Source organism: Pelophylax lessonae (assembly GCF_965119305.1).
Source record: "Pelophylax lessonae genome assembly, chromosome: 5".
Taxonomy (NCBI): Eukaryota; Metazoa; Chordata; class Amphibia; order Anura; family Ranidae; genus Pelophylax; species Pelophylax lessonae.
This window is the reverse complement of record NC_138772.1, coordinates 516743157-516770602: the sequence shown is the minus strand read 5'-3', so window position 1 is coordinate 516770602 and position 27446 is coordinate 516743157. Positions and strand designations below refer to the sequence as shown.

Sequence of the window (27446 nt, the reverse complement as noted above, 5' to 3'; positions counted from 1 at the left end):
TGCCAAGCGGACAGGCGGCACCACCTGTCAAATTTGGACATTCAGGTCAAAGCTTGGCTTGCGGTTGTGGCACATTAGCCCCATGACTAACTGATGTTCAGCAAAAGGGAAACATAAAAAGGCATTCAGGAAGCAGCAGGACTGTGACTGGATCCCCTCCTAAATGCCTGACAGCTTCTGCTTAAAGTGTTACTAAACCCAGGAGCTTGCATTCATTATATCTGCTCTCCCACAGTACACAGAACATGGAAATCCAATTATTTTAGTAAAAAAAAACTGCCTAATACCTTTTCTCATCAGCAGTATATAGCAGTCTTATGACTTCTATCAGTGTCTGGTTAAAGCTTGTAGGAGGTGTTTTCATTTTACTCTGACTGTCCTATGAGGCTGCAGGAGAGTGTTGATTGGCACTGTGCTGATCACATGCACTCTCCCAAGAAAGAAAAAAAAAAACTCTCTAGCAATAAACACCAAACTGAGCATTTGCAAAGTGGCCCCAAGGCTCTGTACTGTCAGGAGATAAATTGGGAACAGTGGAAGAAGGGGAGGATCAGAGAAGGATCCAATAGCCTTTTTACACAATGCACAGGATTAACCCCTTAGGTTCCACACTTAGTATAAAAAGCATGCTTTACTGCATTTACAGACTGATTTTGCTGTTGTGGGTTTAGTAACACTTTAACCACACCCTGAAAAGCGATTCCCTGCACATCACTTTTCAGAGCATTGGCTAGTGTGAACCTAGTCTAAAGGTGCTAAAGTATGGTCAGAATGAACAGAATGTAGTAAAGTAAAAAAGTAAAATAGTGCAAAAGAAATAAACCAAATAATTTAAAAGAGAAGTACGGCTAAACCTTTTTGGGGTTTTCTTCTCTTTAGGGTGATAGGATTCGATTTACTAATGTACTCCTGTGACCCAGAGTCAGTTGATCATGGGCTATTGTCTGCTATTAGCTGACAGGGCAGAACTGTGTCAGGCTACAGAGGGATCCTGACAATATTGTTGGGATCTACCCCCTCTGCCTGACTGACAGCTGGCCTTACCTTTCAACATGCAGCTGAGAGCCGGAACCAGCCACGCTCTATCTCCTCCTCAGCCTGGCACTCCAGTAAGGCCCCTTTCATACGAGCGCCTTCCCTAAGCAGGATCCGCTTGCTGAGTGGAGGATATCTTTGCTGATCTCCCCTGAGCAGGCAGGTGACAGGTTCTGGTCCAATCCGCTATGCAGAATTGATACTGACACAGTCCCGCTCTCCTCTAAGGGGCAATCAGATAAGAACGTTGGAGTTGAAGAGATACTGGGCTGAGGTGGTACTGCAGGGGAGGACTGGGCCAGGGGGGCAATTGCCCCTCGGGTAGCTCTGATGCTCTGTAATAAGGCTGCACCACTTCTGCCACAGACATGCCTAAAGGATTCCTGGTGAAGAGAAGTAAAAAGTCCCTGCCGCTGACTTACTGAGTGTGGGTTGAAGACAAGGACAGAGCGCAGGCCCCCCCCCCCCCCCCCCCAGCATTGATGGTGTAAACTGTGTCTGAGCAGAGGCCGGTTCCATGCCCCACTGGAGACTCTTCTGCCCCGGCCAGCCCCATCCAACCTGTCCCAGATCCAGCCAACCTTCTCTCTGCTGGCCAGGTTGGGAACTCGGATTCAGCCGGTAAGTAGGGAGTATCTGGAGTAGGGCTTCAGCTTGGAATGGGGGTCAGAAGGAGTATTGGGAGAGTGTGGGGGGGGGGAATGTGGGAGGGGGCCGAATTGCTGCGCTATGGGCTTCTGGTTTGGACTTGTCCCCTGGGCTGAAAGTTGCCAGTCTGCCCCAGGGTGGTAGGCACCCTAAATGGCTTATTGGGGACTAATATCTCATTGGAACCTCTTATGTGCCAGTATAAAATTGTCTTCAAATAAAATCTGATTTAAAAAAAAAATATAAAATCAATGGTGTCAGTGGGAACTTATCTGAGAGGCAGACATTGCTCAAGGAACCAGCTCATGGGCGTCCGCAGGTAGGGGCAAGGGGGAGCAAATGCCCCCCTCTGGAATCTCAACTTCCCCCTTTAAAGTGGTTGTTAAGCCACTTTATACCATCCTTTCTGGTCTGTTTAATAATCCTGTGTACCCCTGTGTCTGTGTTTTAAAAAAATAAGGCGTTATTTACCAGTTTTCAGAGCGCTGAGCACTTGACCAGTCGGCTCTCTCCTCTCCCCGTATGAGAGCTACCTGCAGCGGGTGGGGCCAAGGATTCCTCACTGTCGTCAGTCAGGAGGGGAGGGGGAGAGGAGGGGAGAGGCGGCAGGTCATGTGAGCGGCAATTGGTGCTCTGAAAACTTGTAAAGAATGGCTTATTTTTATAAAACACAGACACGGGGCACACAGGATTATTAAACAGACTGTAGACAAGATATGAAACTTTAAATGAAATGACAGCAGTAGGAGGGGCACCGGCACAGGAGCAGACAGGCAGGGGGAAGGGGGGAGAGAGGACAGAGGAGGAAAGGAGAGCTGCAGATGACGGAGGCACGTAAACTGACTGCGGTGTCAGGGCTCAGCAGCCATGATATACCGTGGTCAGTTTACAGAGGGGAGGGTAGAAACTGGCAGGATCAGCCAGGTATTTTAGGTGATAGAAGTGGCCAAATTACACAGTGCAAGCACTGTGCTTTATAACATGCTTTAAGGGAACAGGATCAATTTTTTTTTTAGGTTAACAAATGCTTTAAAAAAAATGCTGCTGTTTGCCCTCTAAAAATAAATACTGGAAATAAGTATAATGACTAAGCCCCTCCCCTTCATAACATTGTTAAAAAGGGGCGAAGCATGGGTGACCTTAAAGCGGAGTTCCACCCAAAAGTGGAACTTCCGCTTTAGGTATTCTACCCCCCTGACATGCCACATTTGGCATGTCATTTGTTTGGGGGGGGGAGCGGGTACCTAGTTTTGACAGGTACCCGCTCCCACTTCCGCTCGGAGCGCCGCGGCACCCTGAACGGAAGTTCTCCTCTCCCCCTCCCTCCCTGCAATCTTCTGGGACATGTCAAAGGTCCCAGAAGATTGCCGGCCAATCAAGACGCGCAGCGCGACTCGCGCATGCGCAGTGGGTACCCGGCTGTGAAGCCGCAAACTGTCACAGCTGGGTGCCCACAGCAGTGATGCCGGCGCCGAGGGAGAGGATCGAGGCTTCGGACGGCCGCATCGCTGGACCGTTGGACAGGTGAGTGAAATGGCTGGAACTCCGCTTTAAGATGATGCCTCCCCCTGAAAAAAGTTCTGCGGATGCCCATGAACCCGCTCGCAACCTCTGAAGAAACCCCCGGGTTCTATGGAAACCCTGCCCTAGGGTGCAATCTGGTATTCCTTCTTGCTTAGCTTACCCATCCAGATATGTAGAGGATTCAGAAAAGAACTTCTTCACCCCATGCACATACAAGCAAATTATCATCAGATAATAACATTCATGTACTCCAATAGTTGCTAACATTTAAACAAAATTTCCAGGGACACTTTGCAGCACAGCTATCAATTACCACACCCACTTCCCTGAAGCTCCGCCCACTCTTCATAATTAATCTCGCCTACTTATCAGATTATAGAGTCTACTCAATATAGAGAGAATTACAGGAAATTAAAAGGGGAATTTCAAACGTAAGGCCACAGTAGCAGAGTTGGAATAAGTCTCCCATACTTCTGCGTAACATTTATGGGCAGCCCAATTAACAGGCGCTTCCAGGGACAATATAAATTACCTGGGACAGGCTCCTATTTGCAGGGACTGTCCCAGGAAAAAAGGGACAGCTGGCAAGTATGCACTCCATAAGAACTATGTTTGTGTTTTACCTTTGTTGTCTGGCAGTGCGAAACAAAAGTCACTTTTGCGAATGGGTCTGAAAGGCCGGTGCTGTCCGCAGCGATTAACCCTCGAGCCTGGTACATATGGGCACGCAACTGGAACAGGTGTTTGGCTGCAGGATATCAATAACACATCATACATTCATTTACTGCAAATTGCCATGATCATCTACACAGTATTGATTTCCTTTAAAAAAGTAAAAAGATGAAATAAATCAGAGAAATAGATAATAAACAAATGTGGGATTCTGACCCTTCTTGTAAATGTCTAGGAAGTTTTTTTGCCCATTGATTTGATGGTACAGATTCTTGCTAAGCCTCAGAAAGCCCAGCAGAAATCAAAATATCTGTTCATTGAAAAGCTGAGTGGAACTAAGATCAGATAAGCCTGGCCGAGATCTGACCTCCACCAAATAGTATTTCAGTTGCAGTGGAGTTTGTAATTCTCTAGAACAATGGGGGGGGGGGGGGGGGAACAATACTGAGGTCATTTTATTAACCACTTTACCACCGGAGGATTTTCCTGCTTTACGTCCTGTCCACTTTTTGCAACTTGGCACTGTGAGACTTTAACTGACAATTGCGCGGTCATGCAACACTGTACCCAAAGAAAATTTACGTCCTTTTTTTCCCCACAAACAGAGCTTTCTTTTGGTGGTATTTGATCACCTCTGCGCTTTTCATTTTTTGCGATATTAATAAAAAATTGCGACAATTTTGAAAAAATAACAATATTTTTCTACTTTGACAGTTAAAAAAATATCCAATATATTCAATTTTTGTCATATATTTAGGCCAAAATGTATTTGGCTACATGTCTTTGACAAAAAAATTCTCAATGAGCGTATTTTTAACCGCTTTCAGACCGAAAGATTTTACCCCATTCCTGACCAGGCCATATTTTGCAATTCGGCACTGCATTACTTTAACGGACAATTGCGCGGTCATGCGACGCTGTACCCAAATTAAATGTATGTCCTTTTTTCCCCCACAAATAGAGCTTTCTTTTGGTGGTATTTGATCACCTGTGCGATTTTTACTTTTTCCGCTATAAACAAAAAAAGAGCAACAATTTTGAAAAAATAATAATATTTTTCACATTTTTTTATATGAAATTCCCCCCCCCCCCCAAAAAAAATGTAAAAATCTAAATTTTTTAACATTTTAGGCCAATTTGTTTTCTGCTACATATTTTTGGTAAAAAAAATCGCAATAAGCGTATTTTGATTGGTTTGCGCAAAAGTTATCGCAGCTAACTACGGGAAATTTATGTCATTTTTATTGTTTTTTTTTTTAACTAGTAATGGCGGCGATCTGCGATTTTTTTTTGCGGGACTGCGACATTGCGGCAGACAGATCGGACCCTTGACTGACATTTTTGACACTTTTGGGGTTACCAGTGACATTACTACAGTAATCAGTGCTATACATATGCACTGTTACTGTAATAATGACACTGGCAGGGAAGGGGTTAACCCAGGGGCGATCAAAGGGTTAAGTGCGAGCCTAGGGAGATGTTTTCTAACTGTGGGGGGTGGGGGGGGCGGGCTTATGGAATCAATACAGAGACCTGTGTTCCTAAAAAGGCCCCGTGCATCGGCTTCCCCGCTAGCGAGTGGGCACATGCTCATGCCTTTTTCTAGCACTTTTTCTTTAAAAGTTTAAATCAGTATTTTTTGCTAGAAAAGTACTTATAACCCCCAAACATTATACATTTTATTTTAGTAAAGACCCTAGGGAATAAAATGGCAACCATTGCAATTTTTTATGTCACATGATATTTGTGCAACGGTTTTGCAAACGCAATTTTTTTGGGAAAAAATACACTTTAACCACTTGCTGACCAGCTGTCATAGTTTTACGGCGGCAGGTCGGCTCTGTCTCACAAAACTACGTACCTGTATGTCGCTTTGTGGGACTGCTAGTGGGGGAGTCCGCACACCGCCGGAGGCACCCACACACGCTGATTGGCTACAGGTGGCCACGATGTCCGCCGGCCACCCAAGGATCGCTCCCTGTGGAGACAGAAAGGCAGTCTGACGTTGTAAACACAGCAGACCGCTGTTCTGTCAGTAATGAACACAGGGATGCTGTGTTCCTCTTATTTAGGAACACGGGTCTCTGTGATTATGCAGCAAGCCCACCCCCCTCCCCACAGTTAGAAAGCACCCCCTAGAGACACACACACATTTAACCCTTTGATCGCCCCTGGTGTTAATCCCTTCCCTGCCAGTTTCATTTGTACAGTTACAGTGCATATTTGTAGCACTGATTACTGTAGTAATGTCACTGGTCCCCCCAAAAGTGTCAGAAATGTCAGTTAGGGGTCCGATCTGTCCGCCGCAATGTCGCAATCCCGCTAAAAATTGCTGATCGCCGCCATTACTAGTAAAAAAAATAATAAATAAAAATGACATAAATCTTTCCCCTAGATTGTAGACGCGGTAACTTTTCTTCCAAACAATCAATATACGCTTATTAGAATTTATTTTACCAAAAATATGTAGCAGAATACAAATTGGCCTAAAATGATGAAAAATTTAGATTTTTCAATTTTTTTATTGCCAATGGTATATAGCAGAAAGTAAAAAATATTGTTTTTTTTTTTGTTTGTTTTTTCAGAATTGTTGCTATATTTTTGTTTATTGTGCAAAAAAACTAAAAATTGCAGAGGTAATCAAATACCATCAAAAGAAAGCTCTATTTTTAGGAAAAAAAGGACATCAATTTTATTTGGGTACATAGTGGCACGACCGTGCAATCATTAGTTAAAGTAATGCAGTGCCATATCGCAAAAAATGGTCTGGTCATTAAGGGGGTAAAAGCTTCTGGTCCAGAAGTGGTTAATGAATAAAAAAAAAAAAAAAAACACAACAGTAACCCCAATTTTATTATTTTTTTTGTTTAATATGAAAGATGATGTTACGCCGAGTAAACAGATACTTAACACGTTATGCTTTAAGCTATCTGCCAATGAGTGATGACCAGAGTATAGACAAACCCCAATCTTGTCCCTAATTTTCAACTAGCAATGTTGGTCACCTTAATAAAGAACCCTATTAATGGTAAAGGTCACTGTAATAGTTCCAGTGGATGCAATGATCTAAAATGAAGAAAAGCTACAATAAGAGGTGACAGGCAGGTAACGTAGGTCTGTTTATTGAATTTTACAGATCGTTGGTTTGTAATTTAATGTCAAGGCATGTATTGATCCAGTGTATGTAGAGAACATCTCAAAATTAGAAACACCGGGGGTTGGTTTACTAAAACTGGAGAGTGCAAAATCTGGTGCAGCTCTGCACAGAATTCAATCAGCTTCCAGTTTTTTTTTTTTTGTCAAAGCTTAAAGCGGTGTCCCCCCCCCTTCCAAAAATTAAAAGTCAGCAGCTACACACATACTGTTCACATACTGTAGCTGCTGACTTTTAATATTAGGACACTTATCTGTCCTGGAGTCCAGCGATGTCGGCACCGCAGCCGATGTACCCATCGGCTGTCGGGTGCTGCCGCCAGCCATTGCCGGTAAGGGAACCCAGCAGCGAAGCCTTGCGGCTTCATGGGCGGGTCCCTATTGCGCATGCGTGAAGCGCGCTGTGCATTCGGATTGGCTCAGCGGCGGGGGAAGGAGGAAGGGCCAAACCTCCAAGGGATGGCGCCGCGGCGCCGTCTCCCAGAAGTGGGGAAGGGTACCTGCTAAAAATAGATACCTGTTCCCCCCCTTAAAGGTGGCAAAGGTTGCACCAGTGGGGGGAGGAAGCAAATGAGCGGAAGTTCCACTTGAACAAGCTGAAGTTAGAAGCTGATTGGCTACCATGCACAGCTGCATCAGATTTTGCACGCTCCAGATTTAGTAAATAAACACCACTGAGCCAGATGAAACAAAAAATCCTATTCGGACAGAGATGATAGGTCACCAAAGTTGCCCTCCTTTTGAAAATGCTAGTTTTCTGGCTGTGTGTGGATTCAATACTCAGTCATTGACCTGTAATGGGTGTGCTAACTGGGAGCACTGATTTCATTCTGAATTCACTGGATGCTTACATGTCCAGGTCAGTAACTTAACCTCCCTGGCGGTATAATTGTTTCCAATTTTAAGTGCTGGAAGCAGTACCAAACCAACTATTTACATATGATTTTTTTTTTACTGTGCGTTCTTCTTTATTACATCTCGGGTATGATAAAGTTTGAAACACAAAATCATAAATTATAATATAATAAATAACTATAAAAAGTTATAGTATGTGTATATGTGTATATATATATGTATGTGTGTGTATATACTGTATATATATATATATATATACACATACTATAACTTTTTATAGTTCTTTATAATATTATAATTTATGATTTTGTGTTTCAAACTTTATCATACCTGAGATGTTATAAAGAAGAACGCACAGTAAAAAAAAAAATCATATGTAAATAGTTGGTTTTGGTACCGCTTCCAGCACCTAAAATCGGAAAAAATCATACCGCCAGTTTAGCAGGGAATGATGCGCCTGCACCGGAAGTGACAAGCAGGGCCGGTGCAGGCACATTGACTCCTGGGAGCGGTGACGTTCGGCTCTCAGGAGTCAATATAATATATGTATACGTGTGTGTATATATATATATATATATGTATGTATATATATATATATATATATATATATATATATATATATATATATATATATATATATATATGTATGTATGTATGTGTATATATGTATGTGTGTGTATATATTGCCCATTTGTTACCTGAGTATTGTAATATTTTCTGTTTGTTGCCCATGTATTGTAACAATTGTCAATTTGTTTTCCCATATCATAACTATTGCCCATTTGTTGCTTGCGTATTGTAGTAATTGCCTATTTGCTGTCTATGTGTTGTACCAATTTTATGTTTGTTGCCTGTATATTGTAACTATTGTCGGTTTGCTGCTCATGTATTGCAGCAATTACATTTTTATTGCCTTCGTATTGTAGCAATTGTCCCTTGCAGGTCATTTGCTATCAAACAATGCCATTATCATCCCTTGTATTGCTATAGCATGCTAAGAAAGATTTTACTAAGAGCTTCAGTTCCCTACTACTGTACTCACATTGTGCCACACATGCCACTAATACCCATGTCCTGGGGTCCCTACCCCGACCCTCTGGAAATGTTGGACTTCTAAAAGTGCAGATGCTGTTTTTTATTTTCCTTGCATGTGATCAGGTATTGTTTGCAATGTGAAACGTCATCTCATTTACTAAGCTCTGAATTAACTGCACTTTTCTATTTCCTTTTAGTAAATCAACAACAACGCGTTTTTTTCAAAAGAAATAGCACAGATGTTTCCTTTGAGGCTGTGATGGAAACCTGAAGTAATGGAGCAGTCCTTGTTTTTAACTTGTATGTAAATATCAGCTTAACCTCCCTGGCGGTATTCCTGAGAGTGGAATTTCAGTGCCATTAGCGGTAACCCCGAGCCACAATCAGGGTACCGCCATAGAGAAATCGCTGGATACTGGGTTACTTACCTTGTCCTCGGGATCCCGCAATGTATTCCAGCAGTGTACGCCGGCCGGATCTTCCACCTGATGCTGTGTGCCCCGGCTTCCGTTCCCTGTGAGCGCCGCGTCGCGCCGCGTCGCAGGGGGGTTTAACCGGCGGCAAATTCAAAAAGTAAAATACACAAACACACTGATACATTGTAACCCTATTTGATTAGATTGCTAAATAAAATAAATTGACCTTAGTTTGCCCCCCCAGTACCCTTGAACTTTTCGACCTTTTGCCACATTTCAGGCTTCAAACATAAAGATATAAAACTGTAATTTTTTGTGAAGAATCAACAACAAGTGGGACACAATCATGAAGTGGAACGAAATTTATTGGATATTTCAAACTTTTTTAACAAATAAAAAAATGAAAAATTGGGCGTGTAAAATTATTTAGCCCTCTTAAGTTAATACTTTGTAGCGCCGCCTTTTGCTGCGATTACAGCTGTAAGTCGCTTGGGGTATGTCTCTATCAGTTTTGCACATCGAGAGACTGAAATTTTTGCCCATTCCTCCTTGCAAAACAGCTCGAGTTCAGTGAGGTTGGATGGAGGTTGGATGGAGAGCATTTGTTAACAGCAGTTTTCAGTTCTTTCCACAGATTCTCAATTGGATTCAGGTCTGGACTTTGACTTGGCCATTCTAACACCTGGATATGTTTATTTGTGAACCATTCCATTGTAGAATGGTTTTGGATCATCGTCTTGTTGGAAGACAAATCTCCGTCCCAGTCTCAGGTCTTTTGCAGATTCCATCAGGTTTTCTTCCAGAATGGTCCTGTATTTGGCTCCATCCATCTTCCCATCAATTTTAACCATCTTCCCTGTCTCTGCTGAAGAAAAGCAGGCCCAAACCATGATGTGCCACCACCATGTTTGACAGTGGGGATGGTGTGTTCAGGGTGATGAGCTGTGTTGCTTTTACGCCAAACATAACGTTTTACATTGTTGCCAAAAAGTTCGATTTTGGTTTCATCTGACCAGAGCACCTTCTTCCACATGTTTGGTGTGTCTCCCAGGTGGCTTGTGGCAAATTTTATACGACACTTTTAATGGATATCTTTAAGAAATGGCTTTCTTCTTGCCACTCTTCCATAAAGGTCAGATTTGTGCAGTATACGACTGATTGTTGTCCTATGGACAGAGTCTCCCACCTCAGCTGTAGATCTCTGCAGTTCATCCAGAGTGATCATGGGCCTCTTGGCTGCATCTCTGATCAGTCTTCTCCTTGTATGAGCTGAAAGTTTAGAGGGACGGCCAGGTCTTCGTAGATTTGCAGTGGTCTGATACTCCTTCCATTTCAATATTATCGCTTGCACAGTGCTCCTTGGGATGTTTAAAGCATGGGAAATCTTTTTGTATCCAAATCCGGCTTTAAACTTCTCCACAACAGTATCTCAGACCTGCCTGGTGTGTTCCTTGTTCTTCATGATGCTCTCTAAACGGACCTCTGAGACTATCACAGTGCAGGTGCATTTATACGGAGACTTGATTACACACAGGTGGATTCTATTTATCATCATTAGTCATTTAGGTCAACAATGGATCATTCAGAGATCCTCACTGAACTTCTGGAAAGAGTTTGCTGCACTGAAAGTAAAGGGGCTGAATAATTTTGCACGCCCAATTTTGCAGTTTTTTATTTGTTAACAAAGTTTGAAATATCCAAAAAATTTAGTTCCACTTCATGATTGTGTCCCATTTGTTGTTGATTCTTCACAAAAAAATTACAGTTTTATATCTTTATGTTTGAAGCCTGAAATGTGGCAAAAGGTCGAAAAGTTCAAGGGGGTTGAATACTTTCGCAAGGCACTGTATATGTATATATATATATAAATATATATGTGTGTGTGTGTGTGTATATATATACACTTTAACTTATTTATAGTTATTTATTATATTATAATTTATTATTTTGTGTTTCAAACTTTATCATACCCGAGATGTTATAAAGAATAACGCACAGTAAAAAAAAATAATAATATGTAAATAGTTGGTTTGGGCTACTCGTCCTTAAGAATTACATGCAAAATAACGGTACCGCTTTCAGCACCTAAAATCTGAAATAATCATACCGCCAGGGAGGTTAAGCTATGGAGCTCTGTAAAAAAGCAAAAAAATGTTTTCGCAATGAAAACAAGAAAAAAAAAACACGTGAAAAGGAAACAAGAGCTCCATCTGCTGGCTACATATGAAAAAAACGAAGTAATTATATGCAATTTTTCATATTCACCTAGATTTTTTATTTTCTTATTGTTGACCTTGACCATAATTAAGGTAGAAATATATATATATAATTACTATGCATTCCCATTTTTTATGCCACATAAAAACACTAGCTAACAGAGGCTTGGGTTTTCTGTTCGTACTAAAAAACAGAAAAGCAGGACCTTTTAAGCTGAATGTTTATTACCAGCAGATAAGATTTAAAGTAATAAAAAAACATGTTAGCGAGAGTGGTTACCCCTCCGCCATCAATCATTCCCTTATATAGTGTGTTGTAGAGCTTGTGGCTGTTACTTACAGTTTAGTGTCTGATCTATGTGTTTAATAATGGCTGCAAAAACACGGAGTCAATTTTCCAGAGTTCTAATGGCTCTTTGAAGTATTACCGCAGTATAATAGTCGTACAATTCTGCTGCTGACCATTAACCACTTGCGTAAAAGTCTGTTTATACCAATTACAAAGCAATTTCTGAGTTTTCAATGCTGTGATAAATTGACTGACAAACAGTCAACACTGTACTCAAATTCATTTTATATAATTTTTTTTGAGGCATATGAAGTTTTCTTGTGGGGGGGGGGGGGGGGTTATTAGCCACTGAGCATTTTTAGCCGCTTGCTATGGGGGGTACTAATGTGTGCTCGCTCCTGAGCCCCACTCTGTGTGTCCATAAGAAACACAAACTGTGGCTTGGCCCCACCCCCAGCTCCCTCTCCATTGACTGTGTCTGACAGCAGCGGGAGCCAATGGCCAGTGATTGACAAATAAAAAGCCTTCTGTATGCAGCAGTCCCCCCCCCCCATTACTTACCTGAGCCCCATCTTTATCCAGTGATGGCTTCAGCCATCTGGGACTCTCCCTGCTGATTGGCTGAGACACAGCAGCGGTGCCATTGGCTTCCACTGCTGTCAATCAAACTCAGTTAGCCAATCAAAAGAGAGGGGGCAGTTCCGTGTCTGAATGGATACATGGAGCCTTTAGCTCGGCTCGGGTGCCCCCATAGCAAGCTACTTGCTGTGGGGGCACTCAACAGGAGGGAGGGGCCAGGAGCAGTGAAGAGGGACCCGAGAAGAGGAGGATGCGGACTGCTCTGTGCAAATCCAACTGCACAGAGGAGTTAAATATAACATGTTTGTTAATTTAATAGAAAACAAAGTATAGTTAAATACTTTGTTAAATCAAAAGAAATAAAATGCAGGTTTACCTACTTTTATATACAAGATACCCAGGAGGTGGTGGACCATGCCCACTTGAAGCTTGTTGAGTTTCAATCTCATATCCGATTGGTAAGTTCTCAAAGATTGAGTGTGAGTATTTGCTGGAACCCAGCCATAAGAATACATCAACCTTTCCTTGAACATTCCAGCCTGGACCTCGCTTTCCTGGGAGCTGCAGGGAGAGAAAAGCATTAAAAGCAATCCCTCCGGCAATTTTCCGGCAAGGTCCCGGCAAGGGAAGCTGAAGGTCCGCCGGACCTTCAGAGCGCATGCGCCGTGCCGGTTTAGGAGATATAAATTATACCTACAGATAAGCCTTATTATAGGCTTACCTGTAGTTAAAAGTGAAAAAAAAGCGGTATACTACCGCTTTAAGCATGTCAGTGTATGCATCAATGTTACAATGCAAAATTAAATTGACTCTTGTAGGGCATAGCACCCAACTGTCCCAACCAATCAATTGTTTGTACAATTAGCCTTTAATGGTGGCGTGGCAGGGGGTGTGTCCTACGTCTACATACTTTTTCTAATAGGTTTCCCTCATTCCCATCTCAGAAAGTTGGGAGGTATTTTGTAAAGGGAAGGGGTATAGGCAAGCTGAGAAGACTGAGAAGGTTCTGAGAACTGTAGAATTAATGAGGTAAACAAGATGCTGAGAGGATTCAGAAGACGTAGGTCCCATTCACACTTGTGCGACTTGCCATGCAACTTTGGACCCCAAAGTCACATGGCAAGTCACACCCCATGTTTCCCAATGATAACTGTTCATATCTGTCACAACACAACGACTTCACAGTAGATCCCGCACAGTAGTGGTCCAACTGTCATGTGACTTGAGGTACATAGATCTCAATTTAAACCCTCAAAAGTCACATGAAAGGCGCACCTGCATGATACAGATGTGATTTGCATGTGACTTTAACAATAGGGGCCCCCAGAACCCCCCCCCCCCCATGTGAATGAGTATGGGGTGCATAGTATCCTATTCATTCACCAAAAAAGTATAAAAAGTGAGTAAAAACACAACATAAGTATTTGACAATTCCTTATTAAAAAAAAATGCACCTCATCATGCCGCCGACCCAATAAAAGGAAAAAAAACCTAAACCTCTGGCGAAGGCTCCTGCATTCAGCCTGCTCCGCCATGTGACAATTCCTAAATAGCTATGCGGCTTGAGGACCTCAATATAAACCCTCAAAAGTCACATGAAAGTCAAACCTGCATGATACAGATGTGATTTGGGTAAGACATGTGAATGCCAGGAATAAACAAAACATTTTAAAAATGACATGACGTCCCCCAATGCATACCAGGCCCTTCGGGTCTGGTATGGATTTTAAGGGGGAACTCAATGCCAAAATTGGGGCATGGGGTCCCCCCAAAATCCATACCAGACCCTAGTCTGAGCATGCAGCCTGGCAGGTCAGGAAAGGGGGAGCAAGCGAGTGGTCCACCCCTCCTGTACCATACTAGGCTCTGCCATGTTGATGGGGACAAAGGACCTCTTCCCCACAACCCTGGCCGGTGGTTTCGGGGGTCTGCTGGCAGGGGGCTTATCAAAATCTGGAAGTCCCCTTTAACAAGGAAGGCCCCCAGATCCTGCCCACCCCCATTTGAATGAGTAGGGGTACATGGTACATGGTACCCCTACTCAATCACCAAAAAAGTGTAAAAAGTAAGTAAAAATACAACACAAGTTTTTGATAATTCTTTTATTTCTTTAGTAAAAAAAAAATGTCCCATGGAGTAAATCCATTAAGGGGCGGTGCTACCCAGTGACATCACTGGGTGGCACCGCCCCCTTGTGACATCCCCGTCCGAGAGCATAGTGGGGAAGAGGCCCTTGGGGTGGGGAAGAGGCTCTTGACCCCATCAACATGGGGACAAGGTGTTTTGGGGGGCCCCAAAGCACCCCCCACTGCTGAGGGTACGTAGCCTGGTAAGGTTCGGTGGGGGGTGCTCGCTCGTGCCCTCCCTTTCCTGACCTGCTGGGCTGCATACTTGGATTAGGGTCTGGTATTGATCTTGGGGGGAAGGGGCACGCCATTTTTTTTATTTTTTATTTTGGCGTAGGGTTTACCTTAAAGTCAATACCAGACCTGAAGGGCCATTTTATTCCATTTATTTTTCATTGCTGGCATTATTTTTTCTTACATTTAGCTGTCAGTGGGGAAACCCGCTGACAGCTGATGAGCCATCAGTTGTTTAGGGCGCGGCGGCCGGCTTTAAATAGTTCGATTAATTTTCGACTGATTTGAATTTGAATCGTTCTGAAAATGTGGAATTCCTTTGAAAATGAAGAAACCAAATGAAACTAAACTATTTTTTCCGTTATGCACATGTCTAACAACTTTGTGGAGCACACACAAAACGATCACAATGGTCAAAGCCGTAACAAAGTCGCACTCATCCAAAGTTGCATCAAAATCACATCAAAGTTGCATCAAGTCGCAGAGTGAGATCACACTGGAAATTGCACAATTTTTAAGTTGCACAAATGTGAATAGTCTCTTACAGATAGAACAAAGGAGATACGGGGGATGCTGAGATAAATCAGGAGGCTCAGAACTGTAGGGGGAAGAGTGCACAGGATCCTAAGAGGAGTTACAAGGTTCAAGAATTTAGAGGGGTGGGGGTGCAAGGGATACAGTCAAAAGTATCCGACAACTGTACGTAAAGCACCAGACAAGAGTAAACCCAGCCTAGGACCAGCCAATGACCACACTCCGGCATTTTTTTAAATTAAAATAATTTTGGGGGTGGGGCTTTTACAAATGGGCAACACTATTTGGACCTGGGGCAGCATGTTGTCTGTATACAGCCCTGGGTAACTGTCTAACCCTCAAAAGGGTGCCCAAGTCAAAGGGGTTGAGCACCGCTGCCTTTTATATTTAACAAAATGTGCTAAGAAACAAATGTTACGGAAAGGTTAGATCCTGAATTGTTTGTTCCTAGAGCACAGCTCTCTGAAAATTAGCTACTTACTTTAAAAAAAAGTGTCTTGAGCTTTCCACAGTGGTGGCCTTTCTCTTCAGGCGTTGGGGAGTACAGAATATCTCTGGCTGGTATCCGAGCATAGGCCACTCGCTTGTTGTTACTGAGGAGCCAGATGAAGACGTCGGGCACTGTGTGTTGTGGCTGCAGAAGAAAGAAGGACAACTTTGATTTTGCACTTATGGAATAGTTTGGTAGCTGCCATTGTCGATTTTGTATATGATCCAGGGTTTCGTCATTATTCTTCAATCCTTGCTTAGTGAGTCAGTGACCTGCAACAAGCACGTTCATAACACCTGATGCAGATGCATGTTTGATGTCTGTGACTCTCCAGACATCTCTGAAGATAGATAAGGTGCCTTGGCGGATGGGAATTTGCCACTCTGGGGCAAGCGGGGAGGGGTGTAGAACATGCACAAAGTGGGGTTCAGACCGCTGGACTTAGAGGTGGTTGGTGTAGCCTTTTATTGCAGTTTCACGCTAATGCCCACTGCCATCTGCAGCTGCACTGTCCAGCCACTGTACAATATTTGTGGGTATTGTCTCTTAAAGCAGAATTCCAGCTATGGCTTTCTTGCATGATTACATTGGTCCAACCTGGACCAATGTAAATATGTATGTGCCATACCTGGCAGATCCCTGTGGAAGCAGATAATCACTGTCGAAGGAACTGCTACAACAGTGATTGCTAATAGCTTCTGGGTCCAGGCAAAGGCGCCATTTAGAGTACTTTTTACAATTTCTCAGTGATTGCAAAATGATCTCTGATAGGAAGAAGGTAAGATAGCGATGTCATTGCCCCACCTCTCCCCCTCATCTAATCAGAGAATAAAGGCGGCTATGCACAACTTTACATGCATAACCACCGACATTCTCGTCAACATTCGCACACATATAGGGGTATTTTTCAGAATGTTAAATTTTATGTTTCGAAATGAGCCTATGCGCGTGATACGCGTATGCGTGTAAAGGCGAGTGACAGTGATTAGGGGTGTAAAGCCTCACACAGCATATTCTGTGATGCATGTCAGCAAGTTACGCTGCAGCTATGGTTCCGGGGGGGGGGGGGGGGGGCCACGACAACAGGCTGATATACTGCAAGAACACTTGTTTTGATGTTTAGCTGCAGCACTGCATACCTCATCCACCAGAAACTTGAGCCTGTCAATGAAACTTTGCATCTCTTTGGTCATCTCAATCATTGACATCTTCTTCTTCTGCTGTATAATTGTTTTGGCTTCGCTTGACATTCCTTCCTGAAAGGCATAAGAGACATGGGTTTAAAGGGTCACCCCAGCTAAGCCAAGCCGCAGCTTGAGCAGTGAGTGAGGGAGTATGAACCTGGCTGTGCTATGCCCCTTAAAAACTTCTCTAAACTTGTGAATGCAAGACTTGTCGTTTTTTGAAAAAATGTTTGTCGCTTTCACATTAAGGTGACCATATTTTTAAAATGAAATCCGGGGACATATATATTTTTTTTTAATGGCAAATGGTAAACTATTTTATAAGCATATTTCATCAAATGATATATGCAGTGTATGTGGTATGTGTTTATTGAGTGACTGTATGATATATATATATACACACAGTATTTCTCACATTTCGTACATGAGATTAAAAAAAAAAAAAGATACTTCTTAGAATTTTTTGGGATATTACTACCAAACGTTAAGAAGAAAAGATAGAGAAAAAACTTTTCAATGCATATTTTATATTTTATTCTTACCAAAGAATTTTGATTCAACAATAAAAAAATAAATTAACAATTCAGAACAGTAAAAGATTGCATGGTAACAACATTTAAGATACCTTCCAACATAAAAAATCAAATATTAATAGCTAACTGTTACAAGACTACAAATGTTAAAGGAACAGTTAGTTCGTCAAAATTAAGTTTTTATGGTGTCAGGAGGTCCCTGAGCGCTGTGTTACCTTATGGGATTAAACCGTTCTCTAATGGTTTAACCCCAAAGTCTGTGTTCCAGCGTCGATCTCCCAGTGGCGCCTCTGATTGGCTGAAAGCAGTCAGCTAATGCTCTCAGCCAACCAGTGACTCCTATTCATAAAACTGGCTTGAAAAAAGGTATGCAAGTATAAGTCAATAAATGGCCTAGAGTGTCAGCTAACCGCTCTCAGCCAATCAGAGGCGCCACTGGCTAGCCCTGCAGCAACCTTCCAATTTAGAGAGATTTCTAAACTGGAATCAGGATGCTGGGAGATTGGTGCTGGAATACAGACTTTGGGGTTAAACTATTCAAAAATGGTGAGCCAGTGCCAGGGACATCTTGGCACCATAACAACCCTATCCAGGGACAAAACAGTGGAAAGACTTAGACTATATATATATGTATCTGTCTCTATATCTGTTGACGTTGTGCATATTTGTAAGATACTTCTCACTATGATCAAGCATTGATCTTTTTAATGTATTAAATACAATTATATTTTTATACTAATTGGATGTGTGGTAGCCTACATAGTCCCACCCCCAATGGGGGCTTTCTCTTTGTTTGAATTTTTATTTTCCACTGACAGCAAGAATGATGTGTAAGCAATGAGCTCATGGGCACTGCTACACTGCTAGGACTTTCCATGTGGCAGGATCCTCAGTAACTTTTTACCCAGCTTTGCCCATGTTGTCTTACACCACACACATACACAAACAATAACAAAAATGCAAAGCAATCACAGACACAAAATTGTTATTTTGATCAACGGAAAGGAGATGGAAATTAAATTGTTCTGATGAATACCCGTAGAAAAATCAGATTGCATTCTAAAGCCTGGTACATATGGGCTGAATATTGGCCGGTATGGGCCGGTTTAACAGAAACCAGCTGACATTCGGCCCGTGTGCACATCAGCCTGTCCAGCAAAAGCTGGTTGAACAGCCAGCATCTGTCGAATGGGCATGCTGGAGAACCCACATTCCAATCGGCATCCAATCAGCGCTGGCAGCCAATGGCCAGTGTCCTCCTGGGGGGTTGAGGGGTTGGGGGCAGTCCCCCTGTCAGAACCCCTGTCACAATAGCTCAGTGGGCAGAATACTGTACTAACAGCACAATGGTTAGTACAGCGAGCTACTCCCGAGTTCCTCCGTTTTTCTTGTTCAGCCTGCTGGGTTGAACGGAAAAAAATTAAATAGCGTGTACCAGACTTTAGACACCGTCATCGTTTTTTATGCTTTCAATTCTATATTTAGTAAACTGTATTAAGCTGTCAATTTTTTGACCAGTTCAACTTCACAATTGATTTAATTCTAGTGGTCAATCAACCATTTGCTTAGTAGATCTCTTTGTTGCTTGTAATTACATGCAATAATTTTTTCAACTCCCGATGGATGGAAAATGGAGAAAATTGACAGAAAACTATCCAGCGTACAGACAGCCTTTTGTAGACCTAAATTATGTTTGAATCCTTCACAGTGTTTGCAAATATTGAGCCCTGTATGAGCTAGAAAAAGGGTACATAGGAATTTTACAAGCTCTGTATGCAGTTTGTTGCAGTTGTCCACAAGACCACAACTAAAGAATTTTGGGTACGGGGGTAAAGTATATAGGCTGCTTTAGATTTATTGTCAGTCAGACATTGGCGGGCCAACCGCCATTGTACTGTATGTCTGTGATAACTGCAACTTTGCTTCACAAGACTTCACAAACAATATGTTTATCTAAATCCTAATCCCAATGAGGTGACCCTACAGATGGAAATATAACCTGCCAGTACACTCTGGGCTCTCTGCAGAGAAAGATGTCTTACCAGTTCTTGCTTACAAAGTGTAACTCTCTTCTTATCCAAGAGCGTTGCATCGGCTAGTTTAGTTTTCTTCTCTGCGGCAGAGATGAATGTCCTGAACAATGACAGATTGAGGATTACAAATAAGTGACATGTTAAGTTTTAGAGGTCAGGTTTGTTGGAGATACAACAGCTTTCAGTTTAGCAGATTAACTGCAGTTCATAAATAGGACACTAGATGTCGCTAATGCTCAGTGATATGCTATGCATTATCTATGATGTGTTGTAATTTCCTGTACACTGTACTGAACTTGTTAGTTATCTCTTCCTGTCTGTTGTTCTTATTACAGTGAAGTGACATTTTTGCTTTCTGTGTTATGTTCCAATAAAGAAGCCAGTTCCTGTTACTCCACAATGTCTGATCTGAATGGACTCCGCTGCACCCAGTGATCACACTCTGCAACAAGGTTAAGTGCAAAGGGTTCATTTTAAGTGTTAGGCTAAAGTCAACCTGAACCATTCAGAACTTTAAGTAGTAAAGGTCCTGGATAAGTGTGACAATTTTTCAGACACTTTGTTAGCATGATTTTGACAATAAATGTTGATTATGAAGTGCTTTTACATGCTCCATTTGAAAAGGATACCACCCATTTATATTATGTACACCTATGAAAGACTCCAGGTCTTTTTTAAAGCAATTTAGGGAAGGAACTGACCAGAACCAACTCTGGAGATAGTCTGTTCCACACTTTCACAGATCTTGCTGTTAAGAATTTTTTCCATATTTGGAGACGAAATCCCCTTTCTTCTAGACGTAAAGAGGACCCCCTTGTCCTCTGTGATGACCTTAAAGTGAATAACTCAACACCAAGTTCACTATATGGACCCCCTATGTATTTATACATGTTGATCATATCCCCCCTTTTGAAGAGACAATACATTCAGTTCTTCCAATCTTTTCCTCATACCTGAGCTCCTCCATGCCTCTTATCAGTTTGGTTGCCCTTCTCTGCACTTTCTCCAGTTTCCCAATATCCTTTTTGAGAACTGGTGCCCAAAATTGAACTGCTTATTCCAGATGAGGTCTTACTAATGACAACCTTACAATTTCAGTTGGCAGAGACCAAAGCTGTCCCATCTGCATTGTCTGTACTGGCATGGTCCACACCATCATACACTAAATACCAACATGTCTCCTGTGAAGTAGCAGGCAAGGGCACAGGTTTGGCCACATGTGCTCTCCTGTGGTTTACTGCTGGAACTTTTGGATGGACCTTCTGCATATCCATCAGGCCCTAAGCTCCAGCCTAGGTTGCCTTGAGAATGATCCAGCTCTCTACCTATCACTTCTTCTCCTAAAAATAGTAGGAAGGACTGTCCACAACTTGGAAAATGTGGGATAATCAAGTGCTCTGTATCACCACTAGGGTATTCCTAAACGGTCTGAAACCTCCCTAGAAAGTCAAACCGGGGTCAACTTATGGCTACTTGAAGTCTTGCTTCACTCCACTGCTGCAACCTACGGCAGTGCTGCCCTGAACAAATGTAATTTCCAATGTCCTTTCTATATTAGGGGGTTGTATATTGCCTACATCTGGACTCTACAACCCTCCAATCAAGAGCATGCAAAGGATAATCAAAAGCTGCAAAGAACATTGTGCAAATTTTGTGTCATGCTAAAACCCTACCAGTTGATTATTAAAATGAATGCAGTACATACACAGATAGGAAAAACATACTTGCTCTGGCTAATAAAATCTGTTAGAACCTCCCTCATCTTTTCTTCTGGTGCAAAATTAGAGATCTTGATGAGCTCCTTCATGTGTTCCAACCCCTCTTCCTGAAAAAGAAAATAAATGTTAGCACATTGCCTATTGCTATCACTAAAAGGTAACATCACGGCTGCAGCAGTACCCTTGTATCTCTGTAGAATGGGGTGCACCCTTCAAAAGCACAAGCCTAATCTTAGAGAGATTTTGTATTTTCTGAAAGATTTGTTACATTTTACAAGTACATTTGTGAGTACAAGACCTTTAACCATTTAAAGACTCGGCCTATTTCTGACACTTGTTGTTTACAAGTTAAAATCTGTATTTTTTACTAGAAAATTACTTAGAACCCCCAAACATGATATTTTCTTTTAGCAGAGACCCTAGAGAATAAAATGGAGATTGTTGCAATACTTTATGTCACACCGTATTTGTGCAGCTGTCTTGCAAACGCAATTGTCTTGGAAATTTGAATTAAAAAAACGAAGAAAACAGTAAAGATAGCCCAATTTTTTTCTATAATGTGAAAGATAATGTTACGCCGCATAAACAGATACCCAACATGGCATGCTTCAAAATTGTGCACGGTCGTGGAATGGCGACAAACATTGGTACTTCAAAATCTCCATGGGCGACACTTTAAAAATTTCCCCCGGTTACCAGTATAGAGTTAGAGGAGGTCTAGGGCTAGAACTATTGCTCTCGCTCTTACCGATCGCAGCAATACCTCATATGTGTGGTTTGAAAACCGTCTTCATATGTGAGCGCGACTTGCGTATGCGTTCGCTTCTGCGCGCAAGCTCGGAGGGACGGGGCGCTTTACATTTTTTTTTCTTATTTATTTACCTTTTATTTTTTATTTGTACACTGTCCCTTTAGCCCCCGTTCACACTAAGGCGACCTGTGAGGTGACCTGGTTGCCTCACAGGTCGCCGCAGGTCGCCTCCCATAGGGAAGCTGCGGACCCGTTCTAATAGGAGCGACACAAGTCGCTTCGACTTAAAAAAAGGGTCAGGAGCTTCTTTGGGGCGACCAGGAGGCGACCGCCATAGACTTCAATGTTATGAAGTCCGTGGCGGCCGCTCCGAGGTCGCGGCGCGGTGCGAAGTAGCCTCGCTTGCATGTGAACGGGGGCTTAAAAAAAAATGTTTTGATCACTTTTATTCCTATTACAAGGAATGTAAACATCCCTTGTGATATAAATAAGCAAGACAGGTCCTCTTTAATGTGAGATCTGAGGTCAAAAAGACCTCACATTTCACATCTACACTTAAAAGCAAAAAAAAAAAAAAATGTACCCTTTAAGGCCATTGGGAGGAAGGGACGTTTGACGTCGCTCTGGTCCTCCAAGGCCATAGAGTCGAGTGGGGGCCATCCTGCCCTCAAGCAGCTTTCTGCCTGGGACTGCAACGGACCGGATTGCTTTCCCTGCTACCGACGGCTCTGGTAAGTGGGAGAAAACAACTGGGATGCAGTGGATCCACCGCCCATAAAAGTGATCCCACAGTGAATCCGCTGCTGGGACCACTTTTATGTGAAAGAGGACCGCCCGTCCTGTAAGAAAATACCAGTGTAAATAGGTTTGTGTACAGGCTTTATATACACCCTGCTTACATTTACAAGGGCTTTGGGAAGATACAGTACAAAACTTGGCAAAATTGCATTTTTAACGCATTTTGCATTTTCTCGGGGCCGGCGGTCAAAATGTTCCTACCCTAAACGCGATTCTTCTGCGTTCAGGAGAGGGAGGTTGAAGCTCACCTAAGCGTAGCAGCTCTTAAACTCTGCTAAAAGCCTATGTGTAGATTGACACATCCTGCCCATTCTGTGAGTTTGCATTTGTCTGTTGTTATTAAACGCATCTTTTATACTGCACTTAGATGGCGTTGCTCTCCTTTCTCTTTTGTTGTATATTTCCACAGAGTTCCTTCTAGCTCTCCTCAGGGCCTGCAGCCTTCTACAGCCAGTATTTCTCCATTGTCCAGCAATCAACTCATGCTTGAACTTTATGGACATTTTAACCAGAACTTACTCTTTCATATGCCCTCCTCTTCTCAGCCTACAGAGCACGTATGTTTTTGTTGTTTGTGTAGATTGAGCTTTTATAGAGTTGAGTTTAGGAGCTTTGGCAAAAAAAAAAATGCCAAAAGCTCCTAAACTATAACTCAAAAGCTCCTAAACTCAACTCAAGTTTAGGAGCTGCTAGGGTACATGAAGCCTAAGTCAATGTGGAGGAAAAACTGCTTCTAAATCCAGTCTGCTGTCACCCTGTCCAATAAAAAGTGGTCTGTAGGAGTACTAAGGGCTCCAGGGATTCAGCATGTGTTCAAAAATCAAGTAAGTCGTGCCTTAACTGAGGTTCTGATTTTTCCTCACTCTATCCAAAACTAAAATAACATTTTTTGCCTGCAGTTGGCCTTTAATGCATCAATCCACCCAAAAGTGATATTAACCTTGTATGGTGGAACCTTGTGGCCTAAGTCTACTCCTGGCTTCTTATATGGTTTGGATGCTCCAATAGTGAGATCTCCATGTTATATTTCCCAACTCTATTCTTGTCTGCATAGGAGTTTTGGGTGTTCCTTTTCACCTTTGTGTGTTTTATCTAGGGATCGACCGATTATCGGCAAAGCCGATATATCGGGGGTCGATATGCACTTTCCCCGATATATCGGAATCGGAACCCCTGAGGTTACCGATATTGCTGATATTCCAGGAAAGTGCTGTACCAGAGTGATGCCTGCAGCTAGAGGCATCACCCTGGTACCGGCGTCCATAGCCGACGGTCGGCTGTCTTTTAATGACAACCGATGCGGCTAAGAAGCCACTCGACTGTCATTACAAGCAGCGGGAGGGGACATCCCCCCTCCCGTCGCCTTCTGTGGCTCACCCGGTCTCCTGTCCCACCGGGAGACCCGGGCATCCTACCTCCACGGCCGCCGAAGAGAAGACCTGATCAAAGCTGCATTCGGCTCTGATCGGGTCTCCATGTAAAAAACGTCATGACATCACATCCGGTTATTCGATGCCAGATTTAAAAAAAATGACAGAATTCAAAAACAGCCAAATTTGGCTGTTTTGAATGCTTTTAAGTGCAGAGGAGGGGTTTGGGGTCTTTTAGACCCCCAGATCCCTCCACAACAGTACCTGTGACAAAAAATAAAAATTTTTAAATGTCCGAAAATATCGGCCAATATCGGCCGATACCGCTATCCGATGACCAAAATATTGGTATCCGTTTCGGCACTAAAAAAACGATATCGGTCGATCACTAGTTTTATCTTCTCTTGTTACATTCAGTATAATACAAAATAAATACGAAATCCAGCAGGGATGGGAACCCCCTAAAGATGTCCACAGCAGATGCACAGTACTAATAGTCCCTGAAATAAGAAACTGTGATGTGAGCTGGTTTATCTCATCTCAAAGTTGACTTCAATGTCGGTAAAGTTTTAGAGAAACTTCTTTCTTTGTAGCAGGTAATTTCCAACATTACTGTGCTGACCTCAAAACTTACATATTACTGCAAGTGCCTATGCTGTACTGGATATATCACCCACCAAATGTTCTTGGGGCCTTCTAGCCCTGCAGTACTATATTAGTTTGATTCCATACCAATTTTACTGCCCTGGTGTTCATGAATATTGCTAATTTAATTACTTGGCTTCATTCATTCATTTTCCTCTACCCTTTAGTCTAGTACAAAACATTACATTTTCACATTACTAGGCAGGAAAAATGCCGCAGTCATTGCAAATTAATGTGGAAACTGCAGAAATGTACTTTACAGAGTTCCCAGGGAATAGAAAGTGCAAGTAGTTAGAAGTTCTGGGATGACTGAATGGCACGTTCTAGTTCACTGTACTCTGTATGTCATGGTATATAGGGCAATTCCAGCATGTACCATTTTATTTGAAAACAAAACAAAAGTTAACTCCTGATCAACGCGGTAAATAAATCGATTCCACTCTTTTGGAAACAGGCACAGGCATCGCCCATAGCCATCTGGTTGAAAAAAGTTGGTGAAAATAATGAGCTTGAGGATCTGGTGGCCACTGAGTGAGGCCATCAGGACAAATTCTTCAAAAAATGGTTCTACTGGCACAAATTTGTATACTCTGATGAATATAAATCCTTGCTGATTTAATTTATCCTACAGTGCCTTGCGAAAGTATTCGGCCCCCTTGAACTTTGCGACCTTTTGCCACATTTCAGGCTTCAAACATAAAGATATAAAACTGTAATTTTTTGTGAAGAATCAACAACAAGTGGGACACAATCATGAAGTGGAACGAAATTTATTGGATATTTTAAACTTTTTTAACAAATAAAAAACTGAAAAATTGGGCATGCAAAATTATTCAGCCCCCTTAAGTTAATACTTTGTAGCGCCACCTTTTGCTGCGATTACAGCTGTAAGTCGCTTGGGGTATGTCTCTATCAGTTTTGCACATCGAGAGACTGAAATGTTTGCCCATTCCTCCTTGCAAAACAGCTCGAGCTCAGTGAGGTTGGATGGAGAGTGTTTGTGAACAGCAGTTTTCAGTTCTTTCCACAGATTCTCGATTGGATTCAGGTCTGGACTTTGACTTGGCCATTCTAACACCTGGATATGTTTATTTGTGAACCATTCCATTGTAGATTTTGCTTTATGTTTTGGATCATTGTCTTGTTGGAAGACAAATCTCTGTCCCAGTCTCAGGTCTTTTGCAGACTCCATCAGGTTTTCTTCCAGAATGGTCCTGTATTTGGCTCCATCCATCTTCCCATCAATTTTAACCATCTTCCCTGTCCCTGCTGAAGAAAAGCAGACCCAAAACATGATGCTGCCACCACCATGTTTGACAGTGGGGATGGTGTGTTCAGGGTGATGAGCTGTGTTGCTTTTACGCCAAACATAACGTTTTGCATTGTTGCCAAAAAGTTCGATTTTGGTTTCATCTGACCAGAGCACCTTCTTCCACATGTTTGGTGTGTCTCCCAGGTGGCTTGTGGCAAACTTTAAACGACACTTTTTATGGATCTCTTTAAGAAATGGCTTTCTTCTTGCCACTCTTCCATAAAGGCCAGATTTGTGCAGTATACGACTGATTGTTGTCCTATGGACAGAGTCTCCCACCTCAGCTGTAGATCTCTGCAGTTCATCCAGAGTGATCATGGGCCTCTTGGCTGCATCTCTGATCAGTCTTCTCCTTGTATGAGCTGAAAGTTTTGAGGGACGGCCAGGTCTTTGTAGATTTGCAGTGGTCTGATACTCCTTCCATTTCAATATTATCGCTTGCACAGTGCTCCTTGGGATGTTTAAAGCTTGGTAAATCTTTTTGTATCCAAATCCGGCTTTAAACTTCTCCACAACAGTATCTCGGACCTGCATGGTGTGTTCCTTGTTCTTCATTATGCTCTCTGCGCTTTAAACGGACCTCAGAGACTATCACAGTGCAGGTGCATTTATACAGAGACTTGATTACACACAGGTGGATTCTATTTATCATCATTAGTCATTTAGTTCAACATTGGATCATTCAGAGATCCTCACTGAACTTCTGGAGAGAGTTTGCTGCACTGAAAGTAAAGGGGCTGAATAATTTTGCACTCAGCTTGTTTATGCTTATCCTGATCATTAGTCTTTTGTCAGACATTGCTTTGTTTAGCTGTCTAGAATCTGAATGCTTGTTAGAATCGGTTTGTCTGAACTTGGCCTGATCATCAGCCTAAAGCTAGGTATACATGGAACGAAAATCGTCCAAAAGTGGGTGTTTTGGCAGTTACTGGCTGACTTTCGGCTCATGCGTACAGCTCCTTGTCCGACAAAAGCGGGGCTTCAAACACACGTTCTGGAAAACCAGCATCCAATGACCGCTCACAGCCAATAACTGCAAGCGCTGATCACTGTGTTCTGGCGGGGGCAGTTCCCCTGTCAGTACACAATTGGGTTTTATTTACTAAAGGCAAAAAGACTTTGCACTTTGCAAAGAGCAGTTGCCTTCTGCAAGAGCAGTTGCTCCAGAGCTTAGTAAATAAGGTAAGACTTCGCTTTGCAAAGAGTACCCAACCACATGCATGGAAAATGAAAAATAAACAGCATTTTTGCTTGCACATGATTGGATCATGGAAGTCAGCAGAGCTTTTGCTCATT

At 42.5% G+C, this 27446-nt stretch overlaps 1 protein-coding gene across 1 annotated transcript in view; it reads right to left on the bottom strand.

Annotated features, from left to right (window-relative positions):
• The window catches only part of FER1L6 (fer-1 like family member 6), a gene marked incomplete at its 5' end in the record, with an annotated part of 316530 nt that overhangs the window by 126883 nt on the left and 162201 nt on the right, over positions 1 to 27446 (bottom strand). The window contains 6 exons of the mRNA XM_082257934.1: positions 3831 to 3955; positions 12803 to 12983; positions 15798 to 15950; positions 16946 to 17062; positions 19566 to 19656; positions 21281 to 21381. Coding sequence (XP_082114060.1) covers positions 3831 to 3955; positions 12803 to 12983; positions 15798 to 15950; positions 16946 to 17062; positions 19566 to 19656; positions 21281 to 21381 — 768 coding nt within the window. The remainder of the gene's footprint in view (positions 1 to 3830; positions 3956 to 12802; positions 12984 to 15797; positions 15951 to 16945; positions 17063 to 19565; positions 19657 to 21280; positions 21382 to 27446) is intronic.